The 19089-nt window shown below is 50.4% G+C and overlaps 1 protein-coding gene across 1 annotated transcript in view; it reads right to left on the reverse strand.

The window, feature by feature from the left end:
* Positions 1-17124, reverse strand: part of LOC139393115 (LEM domain containing 3) — a 30303-nt gene extending 13179 nt beyond the window's left edge. Inside the window, exons 1-4 of the mRNA XM_071141476.1 lie at positions 15589-17124; positions 8216-8256; positions 5430-5499; positions 936-1095 (exon numbers count right to left, since the gene is read on the reverse strand). Coding sequence (XP_070997577.1) covers positions 936-1095; positions 5430-5499; positions 8216-8256; positions 15589-17122 — 1805 coding nt within the window. The 5' untranslated portion in view covers positions 17123-17124. The remainder of the gene's footprint in view (positions 1-935; positions 1096-5429; positions 5500-8215; positions 8257-15588) is intronic.
* Positions 17125-19089: the final 1965 nt, after the last annotated feature.

A 19089-nucleotide genomic window follows, 5' to 3' on the forward strand; every position in this document is an offset into this window, starting at 1 on the left:
GGGAGAGAAGGAGTGAGGGAGAGGAGGGAGAGAAGGAGTGAGGGAGAGGAGGGAGAGGGGGAGAGAAGAGAGGAGGGAGAGAAGGAGTGAGGGAGAGAAGGAGTGAGGGGGAGAAGGAGTGAGAGAGAAGAGAGGAGGGAGAGAGAAGAGAGGAGGGGGAGAAGAGAGAGGAGGGGGAGAAGAGAGAGAGGAGGGGGAGAACAGAGGGGGAGAGAAGAGAGGAGGGGGAGGGAGAGAGAAGGGGGGGGAGGGAGAGAGAAGGGGGAGGGAAAGAGAAGAGAGGAGGGAGAGAGAAGAGAGGAGGGGGAGGAGGGAGGAGGGGGAGAGAAGGAGTGAGGGGGAGGAGGGAGAAAAAGAGTGAGGGGGAGGAGGTAGAGAGAGAAGGGGGAGAGAAGAGAGGAGGGGAGCGAAAGGAAGGGGGAGGAGGGAGAGGAGGATGTTCCATTAGTATGAGAATACATCATAGGGGTTGATAACAGGGTTAGGCACCAAACACAAGAACACAGACAAACAGGGAGGGACCACCCAAACAGGGAGGGACCACCCAAACAGGGAGGGGCCACCCAAACAGGGAGGGGCCACCCAAACAGGGAGGGGCCACCCAAACAGGGAGGGGCCACCCAAACAGGGAGGGACCACCCAAACAGGGAGGGACCACCCAAACAGGGAGGGACCACCCAAACAGGGAGGGACCACTCAAACAGGGAGGGGCCACCCAAACAGGGAGGGACCACCCAATCAGGGAGGGACCACTCAAACAGGGAGGGACCACCCAAACAGGGAGGGACCACCCAAACAGGGAGGGACCACCCAAACAGGGAGGGACCACGTGTCCGATATGAAATGCCCGTTTCTGTTTCCTGACGCGTGTCCTAATGCCCACGACCCGATATGCTCTCCTCTTCAGAGAATCTTAGAAGAGAAACCATATTTACCGTATGCCAACGTCCTCCCCTGTCCGTATGATCCACTCCAGAGCGAGGAGAACCCAGTGACGGTACTGTTCATTCTGCTGCAGGAGATAGTCAGAGGCTTCCTTCAGAGACAGACTCCTGTTGGCCTGCTGCTGCTCCGGGGCGGTACAGTCATGTTGGCCTGATGGGGACAACATTAACGTGAGCTGCAGATAAACCACTTATTATTAGAAGGGCGGAGACAGACAGACAGACAGATGGGGGGGCGGAGACAGACAGGCAGATGGGCGGGAGGAGACAGACACGCAGACGGGAGGAGACAGACAGGCAGACGGGCGGGAGGAGACAGACAGACAGGCAGACGGACGGGAGGAGACAGACAGACAGGCAGACGGGCGGGAGGAGACAGACAGACAGGCAGACGGGCGGGAGAAGACAGACAGGCAGACGGGCGGGCGGAGACAGACAGACAGGCAGACAGACACCTCATTTCAACAGTAATCCACTGAGGTAAGATTTCAAACTATCCTTGAGCAGTTTGTGTCATTACAGCTACAACAAATGTGTTTGTCATCAGACAACACCCACTGAGTGGACCAAACATTAAGAACACCTTCCTAATATGGAGTTAAACCCCACCCACTTTTCCCTCAGAACAGCCTCAATTCGTCAGGGACTCTACAAGGTGTTGAAAGCGTTCCACAGGGATGCTGGCCCATGTTGACTCCAATGATTCTCATATTTGCTTCTCGAGGCGGAAGGTAGCCTAGCGGTTAGAGGCAGGTGGCCTAGCGGTTAGAGGCAGGTGGCCTAGGGGTTAGAGGCAGGTAGCCTAGTGGTTAGAGGCAGGTGGCCTAGGGGTTAGAGGCAGGTGGCCTAGGGGTTAGAGGCAGGTGGCCTAGTGGTTAGAGGCAGGTGGCCTAGTGGTTAGAGGCAGGTGGCCTAGTGGTTAGAGGCAGGTGGCCTAGTGGTTAGAGGCAGGTGGCCTAGTGGTTAGAGGCAGGTGGCCTAGGGGTTAGAGGCAGGTAGCCTAGTGGTTAGAGGCAGGTGGCCTAGTGGTTAGAGGCAGGTGGCCTAGTGGTTAGAGGCAGGTGGCCTAGCGGTTAGAGGCAGGTGGCCTAGCAGTTAGAGGCAGGTAGCCTAGCGGTTAGAGGCAGGTGGCCTAGCGGTTAGAGGCAGGTAGCCTAGTGGTTAGAGGCAGGTGGCCTAGCGGTTAGAGGCAGGTGGCCTAGCGGTTAGAAGCAGGTAGCCTAGGGGTTAGAGGCAGGGTAGCCTAGTTGTTAGAGGCAGGGAAGCCTAGTGGTTAGAGGCAGGGTAGCCTAGTGGTTAGAGGCAGGTAGCCTAGTGGTTAGAGACAGGTAGCCTAGCGGTTAGAGGCAGGTAGCCTAGTGGTTAGAGGCAGGTAGCCTAGTGGTTAGAGGCAGGTGGCCTAGGGGTTAGAGGCAGGTGGCCTAGTGGTTAGAGGCAGGTGGCCTAGTGGTTAGAGGCAGGTGGCCTAGTGGTTAGAGGCAGGTGGCCTAGTGGTTAGAGGCAGGTGGCCTAGTGGTTAGAGGCAGGTGGCCTAGTGGTTAGAGGCAGGTGGCCTAGGGGTTAGAGGCAGGTGGCCTAGGGGTTAGAGGCAGGTGGCCTAGTGGTTAGAGGCAGGTGGCCTAGTGGTTAGAGGCAGGTGGCCTAGCGGTTAAAGGCAGGTGGCCTAGCGGTTAGAGGCAGGTGGCCTAGCGGTTAGAGGCAGGTAGCCTAGCGGTTAGAGGCAGGTGGCCTAGCGGTTAGAGGCAGGTGGCCTAGCGGTTAGAGGCAGGTGGCCTAGTAGTTAGAGACAGGTGGCCTAGCGGTTAGAGGCAGGTGACCTAGTGGTTAGAGGCAGGTTGCCTAGTGGTTAGAGGCAGGTGGCCTAGCGGTTAGAGGCAGGTGGCCTAGCGGTTAGAGGCAGGTGGCCTAGTGGTTAGAGGCAGGTGGCCTAGCGGTTAGAGGCAGGTGGCCTAGCGGTTAGAGGCAGGTGGCCTAGTAGTTAGAGACAGGTAGCCTAGTGGTTAGAGGCAGGTGGCCTAGTGGTTAGAGGCAGGGTAGCCTAGTGGTTAGAGGCAGGTAGCCTAGTGGTTAGAGGCAGGTAGCCTAGTGGTTAAAGGCAGGGTGGCCTAGTGGTTAGAGGCAGGGTAGCCTAGTGGTTAGAGGCAGGTAGCCTAGTGGTTAGAGGCAGGTAGCCTAGTGGTTAGAGGCAGGGTAGCCTAGTGGTTAGAGGCAGGGTAGCCTAGTGGTTAGAGGCAGGTGGCCTAGCGGTTAGAGGCAGGTGGCCTAGCGGTTAGAGGCAGGTGGCCTAGTGGTTAGAGGCAGGTGGCCTAGCGGTTAGAGGCAGGTGGCCTATTGGTTAGAGGCAGGGTAGCCTAGGTGGCCTGGTTAGGAGGCAGGGTAGAGGCAGGCTATTGGTTAGAGGCAGGGTAGCCTAGCGGTGGCCTAGCGGTTAGAGGCAGGGTAGCCTAGCGGTTAGAGGCAGGGTAGCCTAGCGGTTAGAGGCAGGTAGCCTAGCGGTTAGAGGCAGGGTAGCCTAGTGGTTAGAGGCAGGGCCTAGCCTAGCCTAGCGGTTAGAGGCAGGGTAGCCTAGCGGTTAGAGGCAGGGTAGCCTAGCCTAGTGGTTAGAGGCAGGTAGCCTAGTGGTTAGAGGCAGGTGGCCTAGGCCTAGTGGTTAGAGGCAGGTGGCCTAGCGGTTAGAGGCAGGTGGCCTAGTGGTTAGAGGCAGGTGGCCTAGCGGTTAGAGGCAGGTAGCTAGTGGTTAGAGGCAGGTGGCCTAGTGGTTAGGAGGCAGGGTAGGGTAGCCTAGTGGTTAGAGGCAGGTGGTGGTTAGAGGCAGGTGGCCTAGCGGTTAGAGGCAGGTGGCCTAGTGGTTAGAGGCAGGTGGCCTATTGGTTAGAGGCAGGGTAGCCTAGCGGTTAGAGGCAGGTGGCCTAGCGGTTAGAGGCAGGGTAGCCTAGTGGTTAGAGCGTTGGACTAGTAACTGAAAGGTTGCTAGATCGAATCCCCGAGCTGACAAGGTAAAAAAATCTGTGGTTCTGCCCCCTGAACCCACTGTTCCTAGACCAGTTAACCCACTGTTCCTAGACCAGTTAACCCACTGTTCCTAGACCAGTTAACCCACTGTTCCTAGACCAGTTAACCCACTGTTCCTAGGCCGTCATTGAAAATAATAATTAGTTTCTTAAACTGACTTGCCTCGTTAAATAAAGATAAAATAAAACATTTGTGTCAAGTTGGCAGGATGTCTTTTGGGTGGTGGATCATTCTTGATACACACGGGAAAACGTGGAAAAACACAGCAGCGTTGCAGTTCTTGACACAAACCGGGGGCCTATTCACAATCCATGTCTCAACTGTCTCAAAGCCTAAAGATCCTTCTTTAACCCGTCTCCTCCCTTTCATCTAGAACAGATTGAAGTGGATCTAATAAGGGATCACTTTCACCTGGTCGGTCGGTCATGGAAAGAGTTTTGAACACTGTGTATACACCCTGAGGTCAGAGGTCGGAGGTGAAAACAACACATTCTAGCTAATTAAGCAGAGCACACAGCCATGGCTATAGGATGGAAGAGTCTCAATCATATGTATTTATAAAGCCCTTCGTACATCAGCTGATGTCTCAAAGTGCTGTACAGAAACCCAGCCTAAAACCCCAAACAGCAAGCAATGCAGGAGTAGAAGCACGGTGGCTAGGAAAAACTCCCTAGAAAGGCCAGAAATTAGGAAGAAACCTAGAGAGGAACCAGGCTATGTGGGGTGGCCAGTCCTCTTCTGGCTGTAGCAGGTGGAGATTATAAACCTAGAGAGGAACCAGGCTCTGAGGGGTGGCCAGTCCTCTTCTGGCTGTGCCAGGTGGAGATTAGAAACCTAGAGAGGAACCGGGCTCTGAGAGGAGGCCAGTCCCCTTCTGGCTGTACCAGGTGGAGATTATAATCCTAGAGAGAGGAACCAGGTTTTGAGGGGTGGCCAGTCCTCTTCTGGCTGTGCCAGGTGGAGATTAGAAACCTAGAGAGGAACCAGGCTCTGAGGGGTGGCCAGTCCCCTTCTGGCTGTACCAGGTGGAGATTATAAACCTAGAGAGAGGAACCAGGCTCTGAGGGGTGGCCAGTCCCCTTCTGGCTGTACCAGGTGGAGATTAGAAACCTAGAGAGAGGAACCAGGCTATGTGGGGTGGCCAGTCCTCTTCTGGCTGTACCAGGTGGAGATTATAAACCTAGAGAGGAAAGGCCAGGCCAGCTGGCTGTACCAGGTGGAGGTGGAACCCAGGGGTGGCCAGTCTTCTGGCTGTACCAGGTGGAGATTATAAACCTAGAGAGGAACCAGGCTATGTGGGGTGGCCAGTCCTCTTCTGGCTGTAGCAGGTGGAGATTATAAACCTAGAGAGGAACCAGGCTCTGAGGGGTGGCCAGTCCTCTTCTGGCTGTACCAGGTGGAGATTATAAACCTAGAGAGGAACCAGGCTCTGAGGGGAGGCCAGTCCTCTTCAGATCCTTTCTTAAAACATACCAGCAATATGAGCCAGGTGGTCGTGAAGGTTGAGGAGGAGTTTCAGAATGGTGTCCTTCTCCGTCTTGTCCTGAAATCCAGAAAACATCAAGTCAATATTTTAGTTTCAGTATAACAGTCGTCTGTCAATACAACATGTAGAGCTAAAACACATATTTAATTAATTTAAAAGTACCAGAGATAATTAAATGTTCTTCAGGGAAATGCTCATGTGTGGCAGAATAAAATATATTGTTTCATGTAGACGACTATATATAATCTATACATCTTTCAGTCCTTTACGTTACAATATAATCCCTGCCCCTCGTAGGAGGGAGGAGGGCCTGTTGTCTTTTGGTAGGCCGTCATTATAAATAAGAATGTATTCTGAACTGACTTGTCTAGTTAAATAAAAAGGTTTGATTAAATACAAATAAACAATATCACTGTATTTGCTAGTAGGGCCTCAAACAAACGTTTTGGTCAACCAGTCTCTGTGGCAGGTAGATTAAAAATATATATATCTACCAGCCAAAATTACACAAAAAAACCCCAGGTAAGCTTTAAAGTTCATTAAAATATATATATCTACCAGCCACTCAGATTTTCCGCCAAAATTACACAAAAAAAAAAAACCCCGGGTAAGCTTTAAAGTTCATTAAAAATATATATATATATATATTACTAATCAGAGTGTTGCTTAATTTCATGAAATATTTTGTGACTTTACTAAAATATGATGTAACCTGCCCCTTTTTAAAGGGTGTGAGGTTACCGCGGTAACCTCGTGTTTGTTGCCAGGGAGACAGAGAGTCTGACGAGCAGCCGCCGTCTTGAAACTCAAAACATAGAAAAAAACAACCTAAGCTTGGAAACAAAATAAAAATGGAAAAACAGACAAGAAATACGAGAACAAAAGTCTGACTTTCAAGTCAATTTGACCCGAGTGCTACTGCAGCTTTATTTACCAATAAAATGACATATTTGACTATTTATATTGTTTGCACTGTGAAGTCCTGACCCACCTGCCAACGTGGCTGGTGGACGAGACCTCTTCTTCCACGCCAAACGCCAAAACCAAATCGATAATGTCTCCCTGCAGACCGCAGTTACTACACGACACACCCCACTACGCCTCACTTATTAAAACGCTGAGGCTACTAGCTCCGCCTCTGGCCCACACTCCAGCACAGCAGGTGGCGCTAATGCACCAACATTAGATGCAAACCGACCGAAAAAGAGAAAACACAGAAGGAGGCTGCTAACGAGCTAGGCTAGGGGGGCACCGGGAACACAGGGTCCTTCGACCCCAGCCAGCCGAGCACCGCTTTCCCACAGTTCTGTTTACTTTTATGGGTTGGAAATTCAACAACAAAAAGAGGCACTCGCACATCTGAGCAATCTTTTTTTTGCAGGTGCCTGGTAACAGTTGAACAAGATGACGGAATAAGGAAACAGGACACAGCTCTTGATAATATCACTGATCTTTAATAAGCTTTACGTATGAGCTGTGTGCGGTTTCTTTCAACTTTAACGGGTTGGGGAGTCGCTAGCTAGTGTCGCCAGCCCGACTCTTTAACGGGTTGGGGAGTCGCTAGCTGGTGTCGCCAGCCCGACTCTTTAACGGGTTGGGGAGTCGCTAGCTGGTGTCGCCAGCCCGACTCTTTAACGGGTTGGGGAGTCGCTAGCTGGTGTCGCCAGCCCGACTCTTTAACGGGTTGGGGAGTCGCTAGCTAGTGTCGCCAGCCCGACTCTTTAACGGGTTGGGGAGTCGCTAGCTAGTGTCGCCAGCCCGACTCTTTAACGGGTTGGGGAGTCGCTAGCTAGTGTCGCCAACCCGACTCTTTAACGGGTTGGGGAGTCGCTAGCTAGTGTCGCCAGTCCGACTCTTGCGTGGCCCTACCGGGTAGTGATTACCCTCGCCGTAAGGTTAAAATAACTAGGGGAAAGCAATGCTCCCGCAGGCAGGGGGGAAGGACAGTGTGTGCCAGTGTAGTGGGAGGGGGGGGGGCCGTGTAGTGGGAGGTGGGGTGGACCGTGTAGTGGGAGGAGGGGGACCGTGTAATGGGAGGGAGTGCCGTGTAGTGGGAGGGGGGGGGACCGTGTAGTGGGAGGGGGGGCCGTGTAGTGGGAGAGGGGGGCCGTGTAATGGGAGGGAGCACCGTGTAGTGGGAGGGGGGGACCGTGTAATGGGAGGGAGCGCCGTGTAGTGGGAGGGGGGGGACCGTGTAGTAGTGGGAGGGGGGGGACCGTGTAGTGGGAGGGGGGGGCCGTGTAGTGGGAGGGGGGTATCGTGCAGTGGGAGGGGGGTATCGTGCAGTGGGAGGGGGGGACCGTGTAGTGGGAGGGGGGGGACCGTGTAGTGGGAGGGGGCCGTGTAGTGGGAGGGACCGTGTAGTGGGAGGGGGGGGACCGTGTAGTGGGAGGGGGGGGACCGTGTAGTGGGAGGGGGGGGACCGTGTAGTGGGAGGGGGGGCCGTGTAGTGGGAGGGGGGGGGATCGTGCAGTGGGATAAGGGGATCGTGTAGTGCGAGGGGGGGACCGTGTAGTGCGAGGGGGGGACCGTGTAGTGCGAGGGGGGGACTGTGTAGTAGGAGGGGGGGACCGTGTAGTAGGAGGGGGGGGGGGGGGGGCTGTGTAGTGGGAGGCGTGTAGTGGGAGGGGGCGACCGTGTAGTGGGAGGGGGCACCGTTTTGTAAGGGCCCAGAATGCAGTGGGCGGTCTGCAGATGTTCGGTCCTGATTGCTAGACTGCGACACAAACTCGGCCTTTAGACTAGGGCCAAAATTATAAGAAAATATACTTACATAAGAACTGTCAAACTCGCTGCCAAACGGGTGGTTCTTAACTGAGGAAAGAACAAAAATACAGACATTATCATCCAACCACGCCCCTTTCATCCAACCACGCCCCTTTCATCCAACCACGCCCCTTTCATCCAACCACGCCCTTTTCATCCAACCACGCCCCTTTCATCCAACATTTGAAACACAGTGAGGGTTGAGGAGAGAGAAGGGCAGACGGTCAACAGTGAGGGTTGAGGAGAGTGAAGAGCAGACGGTCAACAGTGAGGATTGAGGAGAGGGAAGAGCAGACGGTCAACAGTGAGGGCTGGGGAGAGAGAGAAGTGCAGACGGTCAACAGTGAGGGTTGAGGAGAGAGAGAAGAGCAGACCATCGCAGCGAGAGTTGAGGAGAGAGAAGAGTGGAGAGCAGACGGTCAACAGTGAGGATTGAGGAGAGATAGGAGCAGACAGTCAACAGCGAGGGTTGAGGAGCGAGAGAAGAGGAGACATCACAGTGAGGGTTGAGGAGCGAGAAGAGGAGACATCACAGTGAGGGTTGAGGAGAGAGAGAAGAGCAGACATCACAGTGAGGTTTGAGGAGAGAGAAGGGCAGACGGTCAACAGTGAGGGTTGAGGAGAGAGAAGAGCAGACATCACAGTGAGGGTTGAGGAGAGAGAAGGGCAGACGGTCAACAGTGAGGGTTGAGGAGAGAGAAGGGCAGACGGTCAACAGTGAGGGTTGAGGAGAGAGAAGAGCAGACGGTCAACAGTGAGGGTTGAGGAGAGAGAAGAGCAGACATCACAGTGAGGGTTGAGGAGAGAGAAGGGCAGACGGTCAACAGTGAGGGTTGAGGAGAGAGAAGGGCAGAAGGTCAACAGTGAGGGTTGAGGAGAGAGAAGAGCAGACATCACAGTGAGGGTTGAGGAGAGAGAAGGGCAGACGGTCAACAGTGAGGGTTGAGGAGAGAGAAGAGCAGACATCACAGTGAGGGTTGAGGAGAGAGAAGGGCAGACGGTCAACAGTGAGGGTTGAGGAGAGAGAAGGGCAGAAGGTCAACAGTGAGGGTTGAGGAGAGAGAAGAGCAGACGGTCAACAGTGAGGGTTGAGGAGAGAGAAGAGCAGACGGTCAACAGTGAGGGTTGAGGTGAGAGAAGAGCAGACATCACAGTGAGGGTTGAGGAGAGAGAAGGGCAGACAGTCAACAGTGAGGTTGAGGAGAGAGAAGAGCAGAAGGTCAACAGTGAGGGTTGAGGAGAGAGAAGAGCAGACGGTCAACAGTGAGGGTTGAGGAGAGAGAAGAGCAGACATCACAGTGAGGATTGAGGAGAGAGAGAAGACGATCACAGCGAGGGTTGAGGAGAGAGAGAAGACGGTCACAGTGAGGGTTGAGGAGAGAGAAGAGCAGACATCACAGTGAAGGTTGAGGAGAGAGCAGACGGTTGTGTCACACGTGAGTCACTGTCTGAACACGAGGCTGAATGCAGACCAACATTAGCAGGGCTGTGGTGAGCTAGTGAGTGTGAGCATTGTGTACACACACACACACACACACACACACACACACACACACACACACACACACACACACACACACACACACACTGTACACACACACACACACACAGCACACAGACCTATTATCTTAAAACATTCATTAAAGTAGTGGGTGTTACATTAATACCGGCTACGATTAACACATTAACAACGTTACAGACGGTAGCCAATGGGGTCTGTCCATAACGGCCCTCTATTCCCTACCGTAGCGCACTACTTGGAGAACAGGGCCCTATATGACTCATACCAAATTCATATGATTCATGCATGAGTTCGACCCATTTCATTTCAAATGGGGTCAACTGAGAGCTCTGGGCGTCTGCAGTTCAAACACCATTTCGCAATGTGCATTGTTTTTATATCTATTTGCTGGGCAGTGCCCTTCACTCTGTGGATGATTTGCATGGCTTTACAATACAGTCATCAGCCAACTACCAGCAGCAGCCTGATCCGGTCTGCCGAAGTGAAGAGCTTCTATTTATCAGCCTAGCTAGTGTCTCATCCAACAGGTACAGGAGCTGGAGGAACCTAGCTAGTGTCTCATCTGACAGGGACAGGAGCTGGAGGAACCTAGCTAGTGTCTAATCCAACAGGGACAGAGGGAGCTGGAGGAACCTAGCTAATGTCTAAATCCAACAGGACCAGACAGAAGGAGCTGGAGGAACCTAGCTAGTGTCTCATCCAACAGGTACAGGAGATGGAGGAACCTAGCTAGTGTCTCATCCAACAGGGACAGAGGGAGCTGGAGGAACCTAGCTAGTGTCTAATCCAACAGGGACAGAGGGAGCTGGAGGAACCTAGCTAGTGTCTAATCCAACAACTAGATAGTGTCTAATCCAACAGGACAGGAGAGGGAGCTGGAGGAACCTAGCTAGTGTCTAATCCAACAGGACCAGAGGGAGCTGGAACAACCTAGCTAGTGTCTAATCCAACAGGGACAGGAGCTGGAGCAACCTAGCTAGTGTCTAATCCAACAGGAACAGGAGCTGGAGCAACCTAGCTAGTGTCTAATCCAACAGGACCAGAGGGAGCTGGAGGAACCTAGCTAGTGTCTAATCCAACAGGGACAGGAGCTGGAGCAACCTAGCTAGTGTCTAATCCAACAGGACCAGAGGGAGCTGGAGGAACCTAGCTAGTGTCTAATCCAACAGGGACAGAGGGAGCTGGAGGAACCTAGCTAGTGTCTAATCCAACAGGACCAGAGGGAGCTGGAGCAACCTAGCTAGTGTCTAATCCAACAGGACCAGAGGGAGCTGGAGCAACCTAGCTAGTGTCTAATCCAACAGGACAGAGGGAGCTGGAGCAACCTAGCTAGTGTCTAATCCAACAGGAACAGAGGGAGCTGGAACAACCTAGCTAGTGTCTAATCCAACAGGGACAGAGGGAGCTGGAACAACCTAGCTAGTGTCTAATCCAAAGCTAGTGTCTAATCCAACAGGGACAGGAGCTGGAGGAACCTAGCTAGTGTCTAATCCAACAGGGACAGAGGGAGCTGGAGCAACCTAGCTAGTGTCTAATCCAACAGGAAGCTGGAGCTAGTGTCTAATCCAACAGGGACAGAGGGAGCTGGAACCTAGCTAGTGTCTCATCCAACAGGGACAGTGTCTAAATCCAACAGGGACAGGAGCAACCTAGCTAGTGTCTAATCCAACAGGACCAGAGGGAGCTGGAACAACCTAGCTAGTGTCTAATCCAACAGGGACAGGAGCTGGAGGAACCTAGCTAGTGTCTAATCCAACAGGGACAGAGGGAGCTGGAGGAACCTAGCTAGTGTCTAATCCAACAGGGACAGTGGGAGCTGGAGGAACCTAGCTAGTGTCTAATCCAACAGGGACAGAGGGAGCTGGAGGAACCTAGCTAGTGTCTAATCCAACAGGGACAGTGGGAGCTGGAGGAACCTAGCTAGTGTCTAATCCAACAGGGACAGTGGGAGCTGGAGGAACCTAGCTAGTGTCTACCGCCTGCTGCACCTACTAACAGAGCAGTAAGTGTGGTTGGGGTGTGTGTGTCCTAGACAGGGGAACTCACTGGTCACTCTGTACTTCCTGCTCTGCTCCTCATCTGCATCTCAAATGTACATTTTTACAAACATTTGAGTCATTTAACAGACGCTCTTATCCAGAGAGACTTACAGTAGTGAGTCATTTAGCTGATTCTCTTATCCAGAGAGACTTACAGTAGTGAGTCATTTAGCTGATTCTCTTATCCAGAGAGACTTACAGTAGTGAGTCATTTAACAGATTTCCAGAGAGACTTACAGTAGTGAGCAGACTCTCTTATCCAGAGAGACTTACAGTAGTGAGTCATTTAACAGGACTCTCTTATCCAGAGAGACTTACAGTAGTGAGTCATTTAGACTTACAGTAGTGAGGCATTTCTGATTTATCCAGAGAGACTTACAGGAGCAATTAGGGTTAAATGACTTGCTCAAGGGCACAGACAGATTTTTCCACCTAGTTGGCTTGGGAATTCGAACCAGCGACCTTTCGCTTACTGGCCCAATGCTCTTAACCGCTAGGCTACCTGCCGCTGGCACCCGATTCCCTCTCCCCCCCGGCCTGCCCCAGTCTCCGGTCTCTTCTCCCCACCCGGTCTGCCCCAGTCTCTTCTCCCCCCCGGCCTGCCCCAGTCTCTTCTCCCCCCCGGCCTGCCCCAGTCTCTCTCCCCCCCGGCCTGCCCCAGTCTCCTCCCCCCCCCGGCCTGCCCCAGTCTCCTCTCCCCCCCCGGCCTGCCCCAGTCTCCTCTCCCCCCCCGGCCTGCCCCAGTCTCCTCTCCCCCCCGGCCTGCCCCAGTCTCCTCTCCCCCCCCGGCCTACCCCAGTCTCTGCTGTGACCTAACACCACCACTGTCTGTCTCAGACACCGCCAATTATTCAACACTTCCTCACTTGCCCTCCCCACATGAAATGCATCCTATACAGAGAGCTGGTAGTGAAAGGTTGAATTATAATGAATGAAAACCTGTAGGCACGAATTTGTCTAAAATACACAATGGTTGGGGGGTACATATATATGCATGTACTGAGAAACTAACTGCACTGTAAAATGTTGCTGAATGGGATCATTGAATATTTCATGTGTTTTGTGGCTTTGACAGCACTCACTCACTGGTGCAGTTGTGAGGTAGCATAAGAGTGTGGCTGCAGTGTCCAGACAGGCATAGGCATCTTACCTGCTGATTTGGCTAATGCTAGTCATTTGCTTAGGTCTATAGGTTTAATAGCTCACTGTAAATACTACAGTATCTGTATTAAAAGGCTTTAATTGAGTAATTTCTATGAGCATACTCTGAAACACACACAGTGGGGTTGAACGGGCTAGTAGGCCGATAGTTCGCTACGGAAGCCAACGGATGGAGGTAGCTGTCTATGCTGACAGATGGAGGTAGCTGTCTATGCTGACGGATGGAGGTAGCTGTCTATGCTGACAGATGGAGGTAGCTGTCTATGCTGACAGATGGAGGTTGCTGTCTATGCTGACAGATGGAGGTAGCTGTCTATGCTGACAGATGGAGGTAGCTGTCTATGCTGACAGATGGAGGTAGCTGTCTATGCTGACAGATGGAGGTAGCTGTCTATGCTGACAGATGGAGGTAGCTGTCTATGCTGACAGATGGAGGTAGCTGTCTATGCTGACAGATGGAGGTAGCTGTCTATGCTGACAGATGGAGGTAGCTGTCTATGCTGACAGATGGAGGTAGCTGTCTATGCTGACAGATGGAGGTAGCTGTCTATGCTGACAGATGGAGGTAGCTGTCTATGCTGACAGATGGAGGTAGCTGTCTATGCTGACAGATGGAGGTAGCTGTCTATGCTGACAGATGGAGGTAGCTGTCTATGCTGACAGATGGAGGTAGCTGTCTATGCTGACAGATGGAGGTAGCTGTCTATGCTGACAGATGGAGGTAGCTGTCTATGCTGACAGATGGAGGTAGCTGTCTATGCTGACAGATGGAGGTAGCTGTCTATGCTGACAGATGGAGGTAGCTGTCTATGCTGACAGATGGAGGTAGCTGTCTATGCTGACAGATGGAGGTAGCTGTCTATGCTGACATGATAAAATGTCTGCTGTGCCCTCCATAAAGAAGAAGAGTCCCTCTATGTAGAGTGATGATGTAGGACTTCCTGTCTCTGAAGGTGTGAATGGCTAAGGGGGGGGGGGGGGGGGGGGGGGGGGGGCGACACAACAACTGCTAAGCCCACTTCTTTACACACCAAACGAGTCCTGTGAAATCATTGTTTTTTTTAGGCCTAAACGTTTAGGTTCCCTGCAGCGATTTTCTGCTAAGAGGCAAATAACTGATTTTGATGTCAGACAACGAGTGACTCTGTGCAGAATACAACAACAAACAAACAAACACATAATGTACTGTAGTGTTTGTTATCTTTGGGAAATCATTTCTGGAGTGTCTATGTTTTTACATATCTTCTTATTGTCTCCTCGCTGAATTAAAAATGTAGCAATTTCAAAATATGTGAGTAGCAATTAAAAACTTCTGTTAGATTGTTTTCATATTACAATGCCATAATCCTATGTGTCTAGACAGCCAGTCACTAATAACCCTATGTATAAAGCAGTATCTGTCACTAATAATCCACTAGACAGTCAGTCACTAATAATCCTGTGTAAAGCAGTATCTAGACAGCCAGTCACTAATAATCCTATGTATAAAGCAGTATCTAGAAAGTCACTAATAATCCTATGTGTAAAGCAGTATCTAGACAGCCAGTCACTAATAATCCTATGTGTAAAGCAGTATCTAGACAGCCAGTCACTAATAACCCTATGTATAAAGCAGTATCTAGACAGTCAGTCACTAATAATCCTATGTGTAAAGCAGTATCTAGACAGCCAGTCACTAATAATCCTATGTATGAAGCAGTATCTAGACAGCCAGTCACTAATAATCCTATGTGTAAAGCAGTATCTAGACAGCCAGTCACTAATAATCCTATGTATGAAGCAGTATCTAGACAGCCAGTCACTAATAATCCTATGTATAAAGCAGTATCTAGACAGCCAGTCACTAATAATCCTATGTATGAAGCAGTATCTAGACAGCCAGTCACTAATAATCCTATGTATAAAGCAGTATCTAGACAGCCAGTCACTAATAATCCTATGTGTAAAGCAGTATCTAGACAGCCAGTCACTAATATCCTAAAGCAGTATCTAGACAGCCAGTCACTAATAACCCTATGTATGAAGCAGTATCTAGACAGTCAGTCACTAATAATCCGATGTATAAAGCAGTATCTAGACAGCCAGTCACTAATAACCCGAGTATAAAGCAGTATCTAGACAGCCAGTCACTAATAACCCTATGTATAAAGCAGTATCTAGACAGTCAGTCACTAATAATCCTATGTATAAAGCAGTATCTAAGTCACTAATAATCCTGTGTAAAGCAGTATCTAGACAGCCAGTCACTAATAATCCTATGTATAAAGCAGTATCTAGACAGCCAGTCACTAATAATCCTATGTGTAAAGCAGTATCTAGCCAGCCAGTCACTAATAATCCTATGTATGAAGCAGTATCTAGACAGTCAGTCACTAATAATCCTATGTATGAAGCAGTATCTAGACAGTCAGTCACTAATAATCCTATGTATAAAGCAGTATCTAGAAGTCAGTCACTAATATCACAAAATACCTGGGCTGGTTATCAATCCGTTTTAAATATTGATATTATACTGCAATTTGGAAGCAAACTGAAGCTTTAAATAATGCTACAATTGAACAGTAAACCTAACCACAAAATGATGGATTGGATTGAGAGACAAAACACTACTAGCTAGCTATGTTTAGGAAGTTACAGTTTACTGGGCTGGATACTTACCGACAACATCGACCTCAGAGGCTCCAGACCCCCTCATCCGGAGATACATGAGGCCGAGCAGGAGGAAGAACAGGCAGGCGGCCATGAGCAAGAACATGGACAGGTAGTGGGCACTGAACCCCCAACCACCGGTGGACGACCCAACCTCCTCCCGCTTGAATTGCTGGAGCAGCTCATCCTCCGGTACCGTGTGCTTCTGCTTGAGACTCGACTGGCTGTAGGCATGGTTGGGACCGCTATGATTTGAATGGTTGGGTCGGTAAGTAGCGGATAGACTGTTGTAGTTGGAGAATCGCGGTCTCAGGCCGATGCTGAATCGGCTGCTGCTGCTGCTGGTGGCGCCATCCCCGCTGTCGATGTGGTTTTTGTTGTAGGCGGAGGACGGGGAATTGTTGCCGCTGCTTTCCCCGGGGCTGCCGCGGTCGCTCTCCCCCATCAAAGCCGACACGTAGATGGTCCCCCTGGGGCAATGGCGTCGCAGCAAGCTCCCGCTCAGGGACGATTCGCCGGGGCCTCGTTTCTTTCCCTCTTCCTCCTCCTCTTCCTCCTCCCCCCGGCCTCCCATCATGTCTAGTCGACTCCTACTAGCGCCAGGCGTGTCGTTTAGCCTGATTGCCATGCCGCCAGTCGTTTCCTGTCCGCTCTCTGACCCCCTGGCACTTCTGTAGGGCGACGGCTTGGAGGAGTGACTCCGTCTGGAGTAGTGTTGCTGTAAGCGCCGGTCTCGTTGACGGTCCTGCCCAGATATTATCCCCCCTTCTTCCTCTTCCTCCGAATCTGAGTAATCACCGACTTTCTTACTACTGGCGTTCAGTGAGTAAGACGCCCTGTTCCCATTCAGAGACCGACTGTCTCTCTCCGTCTCCCCTTGAAAATCGTCGTCTTCTTCGGGCTCTTCGTCGTAACACTTCACTTCCGCGGCCCGCGAGACCTCGAGGCTCGATTTTCCCCGGTCCACCCAACTGAGAGAACCGGGTCCGCTTCTCCTCCCCTCCAGCAGCCCGGCGGGAGAGGAGTTGTTACTGCTGGTACTCACAGCGACTCCCAGGCTCTTCCGAGTGGCGGTAGCAGCTCCCGTTGTAGGCCTGATCGGTTGTTGTTGATACGCGGAACCTCGGTCTCTCCTACCGCTGTGGTTCGCTCCTCGTTTTTTCTTCGGGTCCTCTACGTCCGATTCGTCCGAACTAAAACCCAATACGAACTTCCCCGCTCCACCAGTTCGCTTTTCGTTCAGGACCGGTCGACCACCGGGGCTCCGGGGCGTGACGTCACGGCTAGCTGGCCTGGCTCCGCATCCCGAAGCTCCCGCCGCTGTGTAGCTGCCGTTACCACCGCTACTACTGTTGTTGTTGATACTGCCGCTGTTTCGGTTTTTCCCCGCTCTGGTTCCTCCTTTCTGTTGTTGTTCCTCACGTAGTTTCTTTAGTTTTTTCAAATAAACCGGTCTCGTATTCTCGGAGACCGGGCCTGGAGTGAATCCAAAGCTCTTTAACTCAGAGAAAAGCTCATCGTCCGTTAGCTGCGCCGTCGCCATCTTTACTCGGAGGGGGGGGAAAAAAAACTCAAAGCTGTAACGGAAGTGACGAACTAATAGTAAAAAAAATCAAAATAAAACCGTATCCTGAGTCAGTCAGCTGTCTACAGGCAGGGGGCAGGCGTCTCAATGACCTGCTATAAGAACAGTCACGTATAAAATAGTAGGTTATATCTAGTGTCTGACAGAGTTGTAAAATGGGTCGTTTTTATAAACACATTGTTTTATTGATTTTGGAGGTTTACATCGTATTGGAGGCTAAAGGTTGATCCAATCAAATACATGGTTGGTGATTTTCCGCATCTCGCTACTGTAGATGCGATGTTTGTTTAGTCACGTACTCAGGGTCGCAGATGTAGTTTCAGTGTACAGTGAAATACTTAAGCGCCCGAGCTCCAACGGCGCATAATTCCTGTAATAGTCTATAGGAATCTATAGCCTATTATTTATTGTGTATTGTGAGTACTGTAGACTGTTTTTGCATAAACCACCTAACGATGTGGTAAAAGGCCTAGTACATTTGTATTTATTTATTTTTGTATTTCACATTTTATTTAACCAGGTAGGCTAGCTGAGAACAAGTTCTCATTTACAACTGCGACCTGGCCAAGATAAAGCATAGCAGTGCGACACGAACAACAACACAGAGTTACACATGGAATAAAACAAAACATACAGTCAATAATACAGTAGAAAAACTCTATATATAATGTGTGCATACATACTGTATGAGACTGTCTTGTCACCTCACATACTGTATGAGACTGTCTTGTCACCTCACATACTGTATGAGACTGTCTTGTCACCTCACATACTGTATGAGACTGTCTTGTCACCTCACATACTGTATGAGACTGTCTTGTCACCTCACATACTGTATGAGACTGTCTTGTCACCTCACATACTGTATGAGACTGTCTTGTCACCTCACATACTGTATGAGACTGTCTTGTCACCTCACATACTGTATGAGACTGTCTTGTCACCTCACATACTGTATGAGACTGTCTTGTCACCTCACATACTGTATGAGACTGTCTTGTCACCTCACATACTGTATGAGACTGTCTTGTCACCTCACATACTGTATGAGACTGTCTTGTCACCTCACATACTGTATGAGACTGTCTTGTCACCTCACATACTGTATGAGACTGTCTTGTCACCTCACATACTGTATGAGACTGTCTTGTCACCTCACATACTGTATACATACTGTATGAGACTGTCTTGTCACCTCACATACTGTATGAGACTGTCTTGTCACCTCACATACTGTATGAGACTGTCTTGTCACCTCACATACTGTATGAGACTGTCTTGTCACCTCACATACTGTATGAGACTGTCTTGTCACCTCACATACTGTATGAGACTGTCTTGTCACCTCACATACTGTAGGCATGTCATGTCACCTTTAGACCAGATGAGGGTATGATTATGTGTGGAATAGGGTTGTAAGGAAAGGCAGTCTACATTCATTGGAAGTTCACAAATAAGAATTTCATGATTAATACAGGTTATAGGTCTACTGGTTTGAAAAATTATATTTTAGGAGTTTTTTTATGGAAAAATATATATATATATATTTTTTTAAATGTAACCTTCATTTAACTAGGGAAGTCATTAATTAATTAATTAAGAATGAAAAAAAAAACACATTTTATACTCAGTGTAGCCTCTTCCGTAATCTAGTGATATTGATTTGAAATATTTAATCATGAATAACACCAATTGTCATTGACAAAACTCTGTTGGAATGCAATAAAATAACACGTCTGGCATTTCTGCATTTCTCGCCCGTTTCCACTCGAACAGCTCAGTATTACCATCCTGTAGAATATGGGCCCCAGGTGACATACCACAATCTGAAGTGTTTATCTTGGAGAGTTTATGGGCCTTATAAGACAAAGACCACACAGGGAGATGATTTGTCTTGAAGCCCCCCCCCCCCCCCCCCCCCCCCC

The sequence above is a fragment of the Oncorhynchus clarkii genome, chromosome 33, assembly GCF_045791955.1.
Source record: "Oncorhynchus clarkii lewisi isolate Uvic-CL-2024 chromosome 33, UVic_Ocla_1.0, whole genome shotgun sequence".
NCBI lineage: Eukaryota > Metazoa > Chordata > Actinopteri > Salmoniformes > Salmonidae > Oncorhynchus > Oncorhynchus clarkii.